Genomic DNA, 13,732 nt, shown 5'->3' on the forward strand with positions numbered 1-13,732 from the left:
GACGAAAAGGCAGAGGTTGTCGAACTGCAGCGCCCAACGACTTTGAGGTCTGCAACCTCTCAAGGCTCTCGTCAGCCTTGCTGCCAAAAAGATGTTCCCCGTCAAAGAGCATGTTGAGGAGCCGGGCCTGCACATCACGAGCAAACCCCGACTTCCGCAACCACGCAAACCTGCGCATCACGGTGTTCGCCGCCATGGACCGGCTGACGCAATCTGCCATGTCCAAACCCGACTGAACGGCCTCACACATGGCATCCTTGCCATCATGAACCATGGCAAGGAAACCATCCCGTTCGTCCCCTTCGGAAATATGTTCAGCCCCCAAGGAAACAGTTCCACAGTGTGCGTGAAACGTGACGAGGCACATATGGAGTTGGCCGCCTGAAGCGCCATACCCCCTGCAGAAAACACTTTCTTCGCCCAGCCGTCAAAACGCTCGTCGTCCCTCTCAGGAGGGATGGTAGGGTACGACGCCTGCTTTGCCGGGGCCGTAACCGCCTGCACCAAACTCTCCGGAGTAGGGTGCTTGGACAGGGGTCACTACTGGCTTGGCATTATTTTCGCGGCAAAGACTTGCCCACTGCCGGGAGACTCTCCGGAGCAGTCCAAGCTGCCGCCACCCTCCTCTGTAGAGCCATATGAAACGGTAGTACCGGGTCAGTTGGTGGACCAGTGTCGAGGATATCCTTAAGGTCATCCTGAAGAAACTCCCCCGGGGGAGCAGACCATACTAAGTACTTGGTGGCCCTAGACATAAGGCGCCGGTACGAAGAATCGGCATGAGTGCCAGGCCCAGGCCTACAAAACTCCACCTCCGGAGAGGTGTCCAGCCCACTAGCATCATGCAGGGACTGCCTCATGTCCTCAAACTTGCTATGGCCCGAGAGAATCTCGTCTGGCACCGAGTCCGGCACCATGCCATCATCAGAGCCCTCATCCACCTCTAAAATGAACTCCAAATGGCGGTAAGAAGGCACAGAACTTGAACCAAAGCCATGCTTGACCTTGGCCAGAGCCTTTCTAGGTGGTTTCCCCGAGCCACAGGGTACCCCCGTCGACACCGCCTCGAAAGGCATCGAGTGAATCGGCGTCGCCGGCGCAGTCCTCGAGGCCGGGGCCCCGAGCGTGTCCCTCAACAGTCGGACGCGGAAGGCATCAACGACTTCTTCGAAGGCAAGCCCTCGAAAGAGTCCGTCGACGACCTCGGCGTCGACGTCTTCCGTGAAGACACCACAGGTTCACACGGTCTCGAGCGCGTTGATGACCGGTAATGCCGAGAATTATTCCACTTGTCCGAGTGGGACCTTTCCCGCGAATCGTGACGACCACCCGAGCCCGAACGCGTGCGAGCGGTGTCTCTCGGCTGATCACGACCGACCCCACTCGGAGGCGCGGACGGACCAGTGCCCTGCGATTCGAGAATCGTCAACATTTTCTTCCCGAAGGAAGCCCATTGCTCCGGTGTCGCATGCTTGGTGGGGTAAGCGACCCGCCGAGTCCTCGGATGAGGACGGGGAAGGCGACCGATGACGGCGCTTCCGGGAGTGCCTCGAAGAGGCAGAGGAGTGGCGAGACCGACTCGAGGACCGAGACCCACTGGACTTCCGACGACGACGTGGAGAGTCACCCCTCGAAAGCCCTGCAGACCCCGACTTCCGGGGCTTGGACACCTTAACTACCGATAACTTCTTCTTGCGCTCCCGCAAGACTTTCGACATGAGCGACTGGCAGTCGAGACAGTCATCCGTGTCATGGGCCTCCACGAGGCACCATAGGCAGGCGTCGTGCGAGTCTGTGACCGACATCTTGGACCCACAGTCCCCGCACTTCTTAAAGTCTGGACGCGGTGTGGAAGACGAGGTAGACATCTTCACGAAGAAATACTTCAAACACCAAACAGGTTCGAAGATCCGAGAAACAACAAACTCCAAAGAGTCGAGGCGTGCCGAGATTCCCGAAGCGAACACGTTCGCGGAAAAAACAGAACTGAGGCTACGGGCGGCGTGCGTCCTACTTATAACATCCAGTGACGTCGGCCGTCGGAGGAGGTCCTCGAGGGCGCGTATCGACGCAGACGATTTTCCGAAGCAGCACAGTTGTGGTGATTACCGTCATAGATATGGAATACGTCTGAGGACCCAACCCCTCGAACTGTGAATTATAAACACATATGCCCCCAACGAATATACCGTGGCCTATTTCAAAACACTATACAGCAAAATCATCCCCCACATGGGAGGCACGGTCATATGGGCGGGGGGGGCTTTCATTGCACGCTAGCCCCTAAAATGGACAAGAAACCTGGATTCAGGCAGACCCAGCAGGACTCCCTGGGCTTCAATCTACCCTGTTGGCTATGCGCCATGAGCACCGCTTGCTAATGGACGATGAGGAAAGATTTCTCGGGGACCCAGTCGCAGCTTCAAGATATGGGGAGGGGCTGCTGTGGCTAAAGAAAAACGGAGATTAGTTTCAGGAGTGGGGGTGGGGAGAGTTTGACGGGGGTTAGGGGTTGTGTGGTTGGGTATGTGGACAATCTAGAGATGGGCCTGATTTTTGAGGGTGGGGGGGGGGATAGCTGAGAGACTGTTGTATTGAACTGTCAATTAAAAATGTTTATAAGAAGGGATGTTAAGAGGGAGGGGAAGTTGGACCGGTTTTTGGCTGATGTGTTTATCAAAAGGCAAATAAAAAGTTTTTTTTAAAAAAAAAAAAAGATATGGGCAGGGGGTCCGCCCGAGTGGGGCTCTGGCCTGGGCTATCAGGTAGGAACGGTATCTGGACCCTATAATAGAACTGAAGACACCAGAGTTCACTAGGGACTCAGGGAGGATAAACACAGAGTTCCGACAATATTATGAGACGCTATATACGTCCAAGAGCACAGAAGGTTACGACTCCCTTGTCCATTACCTAGACAGGATTGCCTTGGGTTGGCTGGAACCAGAGATCGGAGCCCTTCTGAACGACCCTCCTACAGACGAGGAGTTCCTTAAGGTGATACGCTCACTCCCAAACGGCAAGCCCCCGGAACAGACGGTATAACGGCCGAGCTATATCAAGCCTTCCCGACCCTACTTATTCCCCATTTACGAAACATGTACAAAGAGGCCATCACCTTGGGGGGTCCCCCCCGAGTCCACCAGGACTGGTTTGGTAACTGTACTGCTTAAACCTAATAAAGACCCTAAGAAGTGCTCATCATACCGTCCCCCCATCAGTGATAACACTGATAATAAGATTCTGGCAAAACTCCTCGCCGACAGACTCCTGCCTCATATGCCCGCTCTGGTCCTCTTGGACCAGGCGGGCTTCATTCCGGGACACTCAACACAGAACAACCTTCGGAGACTATTCACCTTGATGCATTAAATAAATCCTGAGATTCCGATAGCAGTGGTCGCCTTGGACACTGAAAAGGCGTTAGATTCTGTCAAATGGCCTTTTCTGTTCGAGGTTCTCTGGCAATCAGGGGTGGGCACCTCTTTTTTACACTGGATCGAACTACTCTACACAGCCCCTCACGCCTTGGTCTACACGAATGGTATCCAATCAGCACCTATACCTCCAAACCGAGCACCAGGCAGGGTTGCCCCTTCTCACACATCCTATTTGCCTTGGGGGGGGGGGGGGGGGGGAGGGTAACTGTTCGCTCTCACGCATCCATTGTGTCATTGTATGCAGACAATATGTTATTATACATAAAACACCAGCAGACCAACCTAAACCCGGTGATGGAGGAAATCACCGAATTCGGCGCCTTATCTGGTCTACAGATAAATTGGTCCAAGTCTGAAATACTTCTGCTTACCCCTGGTGTCTCCCCACAGGATATTGATGGTACCTTCACCTGGTCCCCATGAGGGATCCGATATTTGGGAGTCCTGGCGAGGATGTCCTCAGCCCGATTATACGAGGAGAACCACGTAGCAGCCTTACGATACCTGAAACACAGTGGACACATGGGCCTGCCTCCCCATATCACAGGCGGCCCGTATCCCTATCCAAGATGGTCATTCTCCCGAAATTATCGTACATTTTCAACAACGTCCCGGTATGGCCCCCCGTGACTTTCTGGAACCGTTTAAAGATTGTTTGTCAAATTGCTCTGGGCTGGTAAGCAACCTCGTACCACACTGCACACAATGTCTCTCCCCTGTTCTCAGGGGACGGGGGGTTTGGACGTCCCTGACTTTCCTGTATTATCTAGTGGCCCAGGTCCAATACACTGTATGGTGGTGGTCCCCCCCACAAGTTATCTTCCTCACTCGCGCCTGGAGGCGGCCATAGCCAAACCAGATGACCTTAGGGGTCTCCTTTGGGCAGTCCGGGAGCGTCATGTGCAGGTAGGGGTACAACCCCTAGAGATCACCCTGAGGGCGTGGGACTGCCTGGCGAAGAGAGTGGGCATGGACCGCTGGTATGCCCCATCCATGGCTATATATATAACGTTCACGGTATCCCCCTGACACATGAATCCATATTCATACAGCACTTTACTAACCTTCACATTTACACATTAGGTGATGTTGCCCCGGGGGAGGAGGGTGGCAAGTTCATAACTTGAGAAGAACTCAAAACCAGGGGCACATGGTCCACAGTCACACTACTCTTATACTATCGACTTCGGGAGGTCTTGAAAACCTGTTGGCCGGATTTCCCCGAGTGCACCACTCACATCCCCGTTGTTGATGTTCATAACATCGCTGACATCCATCAAGAAATTGATTTCTTCTCTATACGGTCTCATCAGGACACTAGGGCCTATACCTCCGGCCCCATATAGGGATAAGTGGGAGAGCTGCATGGAGAGGTCTCTCGCAGACGACCAGTGGGGCATAATTCAGATCGAGACCAAAAGGATACCCATCAATAACAGATTCCGCCTGATACTTTAAATTTTTGCATCAGATATACTATTCTCCCCATACCCTACATAAACTATTCCCACTCAGATCTCCCCTATGTAAAAGATGCCTCCAAACCCCAGCTGATTTTTATCATGTGGCTTGGTCCTGCCCCCGGATCCAGCCCTTCTGGAGGGGTATAGCTGAGGTGATGGCTGGTATGGTGGATGACCCGATCCAGACTACCCCTAAGGTTTGGCTACTGGCCCTGGTTGAATGAAAATCTCGTAGCGAGAAACGCCTTGTCGCCATGGCGTCCGTGGTTGCCAAATCCCTAGTAGCTCGTTCATGGGGGATGCTGGTGCATTCACGGTTCAAAACTGGCTCAATCTTATGTTATTGTGTGAGCGAAGGGAGACGCAGTACAATTTGACTCTTCCCTCTACCAGTAAACCCAAGCACTACTGGACTTCCTTCAGGAGCTATATCTCTAGCGAACCAGACCCGGGGCCGGATTAATCTGTTCAGAACTCTCCAGATAAAGCAACCCCCGACCTCCCTGGACTCACTACCCCCGTCAATCCCAGCACGTCCAATTCCTAAAATGTTATGTTATTGATGAACTCGTACCATGTGAGCAAGGATCCTAATGCTAGTTATTTGTGCTCCCTCAGTGACCTTTCATAACAAAGTGTGTACTTTGTGTGCAGCGGAGGGAAACTGGGTGGGTGGGGTGTATGTTATCCACACAGGCTTATTCGACTAACTTTTGTTCCAAAAATCAATTAAAAAAACGTTTAAAAAAATTTAAAGGGTGCCTGAAGGGCAATTTATCCAACAAGGAGACATAGCTTAAGCCAAAGATTGGTTGGTCCATAATACTAAAACCTATAGAAGGTAGCCCAATCTTGCAATTATATAGCAAGAGAAGACCTGCAACAGGATCTGAAAAAGGCTATTCTATATTGTGATCTAAGCAATGTAGAACTTTGTCACAGCTCAGTAACAGTGTGCAGACAGTTATGCAACGATCATTCTTCTAAGGACCGCCCTTCTGTTTGTTTATGGACATCATGGATTTAAAAAGTCACCACACTGATAATCAACCCACTTTCCTAAAATACTAGTCACCAGCACAAAGCACTCCAACGGATTAGTGTTAATTGATAACTACCTTCATAACGGTTCTTTTCAGCTGCAGGAATTTCCCACATTCTTAGTTTCAGCACTGCAAACCAAACCAAACGACTGTAACCCCTACCCCCCCCCCCCACCATTAGGGGATTGCATATTTCTGTTCATGAATAGTATGCAAGGTATGGATTTTATGGTTTACCTCTCAGTCCTATGACTGAGGATTAATGTAGATAAAATAAAGGAAATCACGTATGGGGCAAGCAAATGTTTCACAGGACACATTAATTGGTAGGACATTGTCTCTGGGGCAAGAATATATGAAACTATTCCTTACATGAAACAGTATACTTGCAGATAGACAGTCTCAGTCAGATTCCATGCGTTGCATTTGCTTCCATCTAGTGCAGAAAATAAAAGTTCCCCCCCTTCCCCCCAGGCTGATCATGTGAACAGCCCCAGAATGCTGTTTTTGAGTAAGGAGAGATTATTTTACTAATAGATACTAGTGCTACAAATCAGAATGTACAATACCTAAACGTGTGACATCAGTGTGCTGTCTCCAAAACCCTTGTAACTAAATGACCTATTAACATTGCGTTGTACATTCATGCCCTCTATAGATTTTATATTTTATTTACATTTGAACATACCTGAACACAGTTCAACTTCAATTAACAAAAAGGTGTGATCAGACAGAATTTTTCTGTTTGAAGGTGGAGGTCTTTTTTATTCATGATTTGATTCCATTTGTTTCAACCTCTTGCGGTGGGGAGATGGCCAACGTGCGATTCCAAAATAATTAAGCTGCACAAATACTATTTATGTTATGTAATGTAATGGTGCCCTTTCATAGCATAAATCAGTTTAAGAGTTCTCCTGGGATCCTCTGAGAGAGCAGGGTGGGCACACTTAAGCATCTGTGCCCCTAAACCCATCTTGTCCCAAGGCTACCGCATCCCCTGGGGCTATCTACCTCCCTCAACAGCCCCTCCACAATGTGTCTAGGGCCCAAAGGAGAAGAGAGAAGCTACTGCTGTGCTTGCCCACAACTATCACCGGAGCATCTCTGGCAGCAGGGGCCACACTTTACCATCTGCAGCTGACCAGGTCCATCTTTCTCTGGAAGCACCAGCATCCATCTTGGCTGGACTTTGCCTCCTTCTTTGGGCTTCCAAGCCATGATCCGCACACTCTGATTAAAAGATCCTCATAGGGTGTCCAAGAAAAGGGCGGCTGGCAAAGTGTTTCACCAATTTGCCTGGTTTGCCACACTCTCCCCTGCCCACAAGATACCCCCTCAAAATCCAGGTAAGCACTGTAAACCCAAATCACCTCCTTGTTTACACAATCTCACTGTTTTGTCTTCTTTATACCAATCCAGACTGCTCCATTAACTCTGCACTGGTCACTATGGCCTAGCACATACTACCCCTTTGCTAGACTAAGCAGCTCTTGGCCCCTAGTTGCCCTGTATTATCCAACAGAGGTAAGAAGGCAACACCCCCAAACCCCTCCCTCATTGTCCCTTTCTCCCCTCACTCTCCAACTGAACTTTTTCCCATTATTTACTAGGGGGTAGTGTTATCCCGTTGGAAAAACTGTACTCAAATGACTTAAGGGGACTTATCTGAACATTCGCATTTAGATTATCTGATGTTTTCTAACAAGAATTGGAATTTTAGCTTGGCTCACTGACTGTTAATGCAATTCTAAAGTCTCTGCATTACACTCCTGTTCCGGAAAATGGATAAAGTAGGTTGAACCTTTTCACTGAGTGCAATTAGAGTATTACTATAGGACTATCCTAATCCTAACTTTTGATAGACCATGGTTATTAAGTGTCATCCTCTAGGTGTGATGATATGTAATATATTGTGTACATTTCTAACAATGCCACAATGGGTTTGAGGTATAGAAATAGTGACTTATTCCTGTGTTGGACAAATGGATCATTGTCATGAATGAATGCATTTTACTAGGATCCCCTTTTCTTCCCACCCCTTAGTGCCTACAACCAGGTAGCAGGCTTACATTTAGTATTGCGACTAATTGACTATAGTGACCTAACAATAACGAGTAAATATTTCATTATACCTTACTAGTGCATTTATTGGGGGTAACTATTGATAACTAGTTGGGTATGAATTGGTGTAGTCACAATGTGTGAGACTACCCAACACTTATCTGCTTGGTATTATGTAACACCTTTTGGTATAGGTCTGTACTACACAAGTTGGTAGTGTGACTGAGCAGCCAGGCCTATCTCAAGAGGGGTAAATGTGAGCTGTAGCAATGACATTCGTAGTTAAAAGTACCACTAAAACTCAAGGTTTCTGTTATAGTTTAGTTAACATTATTTTTTTTTTTTTTAAAAAGAAGGGCAATTAATGTAGCAATCAAATATACTTAAACATATGTTTCAGGATCAGCACCAGTTAGTATATACTCTTTGGCTATGCTACAATTCCCGTCTCTCCCACGGCCAACCCCCCCACCCCCAGCCCCACCTCCGTTCCCACCACCACCCCCACCCCCACCCCGTTCCCACCCTTAAAGTGAGGAAAAACAGTTGAACAGGTTCTCAGGGCATGTGAGTATACTTCAATCTTCCAATGAAGTCTAGACAAGCCTTTCCCAGCAAAAACAGTCTAAAACAAGTTACCACCTATGAGGGACAGAAATATCCACGTCAATGGACTAGAGGAGTCTGCAGGAAGTCAGGACAGCCAAAGTCAATTTGAGCACAGTCTAGGGAGCTGAGGCACTTCTCAGATAACAAGAGTGTTGCACAAAGTTTGTGTTAGTAGAAATCATTTGAGGGTCAAAAGCTGTGAAGCCTGTGAAAAGCAGAGTTTGAACCAACCCTAGAAAGTAAGCCAATGCAAGTCTGAGAAGAGCACAGCTAAAAGGGATAATGAGTTAAGTAACCCAAGGCTCAACAGTACCTTTGGTGTGAAGAAGAGAGGCCCAGAGTTTGTCCTGTTGCAGAAGTAGTGCAGACCCTGGGTTCCTGAGCCTCAGTCGTGGGGACAAGAGGGAGGACGTCCGAGGGGCTCCTGCAGCAGCATTTGTAGTTGGCAGCTACGGGCTGAGCTACACTTTCAGCACGTAGTAAACAGCACCACTGGATTTCAAATACCAGTTGAGCTTCCTTCACTCCTTGGGTCCTGCACTCTGAGGAGGGAACTCTAGCTCGGGTCGTCCTGCTTCTGAAGGGTCCTTAGGAGACTCATGGAGCTTCTGGATGGATTTCAGACGCTGCTACGGATTTCTCGACCCCTTGCACTCAGTTCCTGCAGCAGCAAGGAAATGCAGCTAGTCAGGGAAGATGGTCCAGTGGAGTTAAGTCTCGGGGTTAGTTGGTCCCACTTACCCAAGGGAAGAAGTCATCCCTTCCGGAACCTCGGTTGATCAGTAAAAGGGGTTTCAGCACAGCAGCAGGGCTTCACCGGGCAATTCAAAGGTCCAGGAGAATGCAGCAAGCTTCGTTTACTGTTTCTTCGTCAGGTGTTTCTCCCAGTGGTCGACTCTGCCTCTAGTCCAAACACCCTCACCTTCTAAGCAGGTTTCTCCCATTCATGCACAGCCTAGGATGTCAATCACACAGCAGAGTGGCTGTCCTGAAAGAACAGCAGCCAGCCAGCCAGCCAATCAGGACTGGTTGCATTCAGGCATTCCTAAAGACAAAGTACAGGGGTCGGGAACCTCCCTCACATCCTGCCTTTCCAGACACTGGAGCCAGAAGCCGGCTTCAGGTCTGAAACCTGCCAAAGGCAAAACAAAGGGCTCAACATGCACAGTAAAAGCCAAGAAAGACCTCACAAACAGAAAATGGTGAAAAAAGAAGACCAGTGCCATTTTGCAGAAATTGCCACCCGTGGGTGCTGTACTGCAGCGTAGGATTCAGCCTGCAGTAAAAGAGCACAATGGTAGGAAAATTAAACCACTGCCACCAGCCATTTAAAGTAGTGAGGGTAACAAAAATGTTTAACATGAGAGAGTGGTACAAGGGGCTACTGAGTAACCCCCCCAGCACTGAACATAAAATGGTGTGTGTTGGACCTAATAAGAGAAAAGGTAAGTAAAGTCAATTTCAATTTACTATTCTTGGGAACAGTAGTTCACACAAGAAAAAGTATTTAAACCTATGGAGAAATCTAAAATTTCTCTGAAACTGCACTGAAGGTGCTCTGTGTCACCATACAAAAAGCAGATGCCTATGGAGTTTGTCGGACTCCTTAATAAGAGGAAACCTAATCCAAATCAGGTCAAAACGTGAGTGAGAAAAAGGTCTCACTCACTACAGGTTAAAAATTCCTGTAGTCCAGCAAAAGAGCTTGGGGGGGGGGGGTCTACAAGGTTGAAGGGAATTAGCACAGAAATTAGAACTCTCCCCAACACTAGTTCACTGGGATCCTCTTTAAATTAAGCCATACTGCTCTACCCATATAGAGGAGTCTGGTCTTTTTGGCGGGAACCCTGTTTTACCTTAACTAGAGGGCTGGTGGGTGGGGGGGACCAATTAAAGAGAAAAAAAAAATCACCCCAACCAAGTACTACCTGTAATGTAATTCATGTGCTGATGTTTCTAACGTAAAGTTACATGGTTATACACTGTACCTTGGATTAACTTGCTCCTAATCTAAGAATTACCCTTGACAGCCCAGCCATCCCTACCACTGGTTGATCTAGGGAAAGCCTGTTCCCTAGCAGCAGTCATCTCCCAGCCCCTGAACACCAAGCAAAGAGAAAACCATTCCAACCCTAGTGTTAAGATTAATAATGAAGAGGGTTCCCATTACAGAAATCAATAAATATAACCTCGACCTGCTGAGCTCAAAGGTGAAAAACAAGGGTCAAACTGTTTCTGCCAGACTTCGCCAACAGAGCAGTATTAATGAAGGCCATTCCACAGGCATCAGATTTAACATTACCTTTTGCCTCTGCATCATGTTAAGAAGGTCTCCAAAAGGGGATTCTTCCGGGTTATCAAAAGCAAGTAAGGCCAAAGTGCGCTCCATCTCCGTGAGACATTCTCTGCTTTCCTCGCCCTGCTCTGCTAGCTGCGTCTGGGCAAACTCCAAAGCTGCCTCTGTCTCCCGCTGGCGAATCAGCTCAATCAAATGTTGTTGCTGTGCGTCGGAAAAACAAATAAAGCAAAAATGTGTAGTTGCTCCTTAATGTACAAACATAACATATGTAGTTGCCAGTGCACATAATAGGAAACGAAAGCGGAGGCGCAATGGACAGAATAAAATATTAAAGTCCGACTGATTAGCTATGCAACTGAAAGCTGCAGTTGCATCAGCAAACCTTGCATAAACCTGGTAGGTAAGGCTGCAGCTAACAGGTCCTAACCTTTATTGTTTGGACGAATCAAGATTTTAAAAAGTGTGCATCAATTCAGAGAACTTGAGCAACACAAGGAGTTCACAAGCCCTTTAAAAAAAAAACTGGAGATAATAGCTGAAAAGCTGTTAATAAACCTGCAAGCCACGCTTTCTGCATATATTGCATTGACAATGTGACTTACCTGCAGATGAAAGTACAGGTACCGGTTTGTGTCGAGCAGCTCTGGATGGAGGCTGTTAATCAACGCTATGGCTTCTTGGATCTGACCTTTCAGGATCATCTCCCGAATTTTTATTCTTTCGTCCAAGGTCTCCAAATCTACACTGGGCTCAATGCCAGACTCCATGCGGAACTTCTCTGCTGCTTCCTTGAAGCCCTCTATGAAAAAGGACATTGAAAGAATTAGACCCAAAGTTCCAGACTCTATGACGAGCTTGAAACTCCTTAGCCCAACTAATCGTTTCTTGCAAGGACACAGCAGCACTCCAATAAAGTGAAATGGTCATGTATTCAGAGGAGTGTTAAAGCGGTAATTTGCATTTTTTAAGTGAATCCATGGATTAACGTACACTGTGGGGCAGGGTCATCTAGGCCAAGTTTGATCCAAAACTATTTGTCAAAAATCACACCAATTACAGGCAGAAAGAAATATGGATTAACGTGTTGAAGGAAATAAGGAACAAGTTACTTACCTGTAACTGTTCTCCAGCATGGGTCTGGCATGGATTCACATGCTCATGAATATTCCCAGTCAGGCCGGGAATCCTCGGTAAAGAAAAAAATCAGTATCAGTTTTGTTTCTGATCTGTCTTTCTTCGTAGTAACCAATCACTGATCTCTGGGTCATACTGCCCCCAGCCAATAACTGCCCTCTACCTAAGCACCTCCCCCGGCAGCCATCCTCAGATTTGGTAGCACGTAAAGTGGCAGTATGACCAAGTCAAGAGCCGCAGAGGGGAAGGAGGGAGGGTTCGCATGAGAATCCATGCCAGACCCATGCTGGAGAACAGTTACAGGCAAGTAACTTGTTCCTTCTCCAGCATGGGGTCTGGCATGGATTCACATGCTCATGAATATAGGAATACATAGCCGTATACACATGCACAACCACGGGAGGTGGCAACAGGCTCAACATTAAGCAATACAACAACTCAACATTAAGCATCTCTTACCTCCTCACCAGGCTCACCTTAAGCGAACAGGTTGCGCAGCACTGCTTGGCCGACCCTGGACTCCTCCCTGGAGTCCCGATCGACGCAGTAGAATCTCGTGAAGGTGTGCGTCAACCTCCATGTAGCAGCCCCGCAGATGTCCAGCAGGGGCACACCAGACAGGAACGCCGTGGTAGCAGCGATCGCTCTGGTCGAATGGGCTCTCGGACGGCCGGGCAGTGGTCTGTTTGCCAACCGGTGACAGTGCATGATGCAGCAGGAGAGCCATCTGGAAATGGAAGCCTTCCAGAGAGCCTTCCCTTGATTCACAGGTCCAAAGTTCACAAACAGCTGTGACATCTTCCGAAAACTCTTTGTGCGGTCCACGTAGAACTTCAGCGCTCTAGCCACATCCAGTGAGTGCAAAGTCCTCTTGGCCGGAGACGAAGGCGACGGGAAGAAAACTGGCAACACCAAGGGCTCGTTGAAGTGGAAGTCCGATGGCACCTTGGGCATAAAGGAAGGGTGCGTCCTCAGCACCACCCTCGTGTCGTGAAAAGTCAAGTATGGAGGCTTGCAAGATAGGGCCTAGATCCCTCCCACTCGTCGTGCGGAGGTGATGGCCACAAGAAATGCTGTCTTCCACAACAGTAATTTCAATGGTGCCGAGTGTATAGGCTCCAATGGGCCCCTCACTCCCTCCCCCATGAGCCTGGTCAGCACCACGTTGAGCTCCGCTGCCGGGGCAGGGGCCTTCACCGGCGTGAACGATCGGAATAGTCCCTTCATAAAGTCTTTCACCAGGCGATGAGACCACAAGGACGCCCGTCCTGTAGTTCTGGTGTATCGGGAAATGGCAGCCAGATGCATTTTGATGGAAGCGTGAGCCAGTCCAGCTTTGGCCAGTGACAGTAGGTACGGCAACACTTGAGGGGCCGTAATCCGCAGAGGGTTAATCTTCAGTGCACGGCACCAGACAGAACCTCTTCCACTTATGTCCAAGAACCTCTCTGCAGTCAGCCGGGATATGGTATCCGCCAAACTCTAGTGCTGCAGGAGCCAAGCCTGCAAGTTCAGCGACTCCGGGACGTGATGGAGAATGGCGCCTCTTTCTCTGGAGAAGATCTGCGTCTGTCGCCAGCTTGATAGGTGGGGACGCTGAAAAGTCCAGAAGATCCGGGAACCAGATCGGTCTCGGCTACGCCGGTGCGACGAGGATCATCCTGCACCGGGTCCTCTTGAGCT

General features: G+C 48.9%; 1 protein-coding gene across 2 annotated transcripts in view; it reads right to left on the minus strand.

Annotated features, from left to right (window-relative positions):
* Positions 1-13,732, minus strand: part of GID8 (GID complex subunit 8 homolog) — a 306,973-nt gene that overhangs the window by 166,089 nt on the left and 127,152 nt on the right. For both annotated transcript variants that reach the window (XM_069650760.1, XM_069650759.1), the window contains exons 3-4: positions 11,518-11,714; positions 10,919-11,116 (exon numbers count right to left, since the gene is read on the minus strand). In XM_069650760.1, coding sequence (XP_069506861.1) covers positions 10,919-11,116; positions 11,518-11,714 — 395 coding nt within the window. The remainder of the gene's footprint in view (positions 1-10,918; positions 11,117-11,517; positions 11,715-13,732) is intronic.

This window comes from Ambystoma mexicanum, chromosome 3p (genome assembly GCF_040938575.1).
Source record: "Ambystoma mexicanum isolate Mex_15411 chromosome 3p, UKY_AmexF1_1, whole genome shotgun sequence".
In the NCBI taxonomy this organism is placed as follows: domain Eukaryota; kingdom Metazoa; phylum Chordata; class Amphibia; order Caudata; family Ambystomatidae; genus Ambystoma; species Ambystoma mexicanum.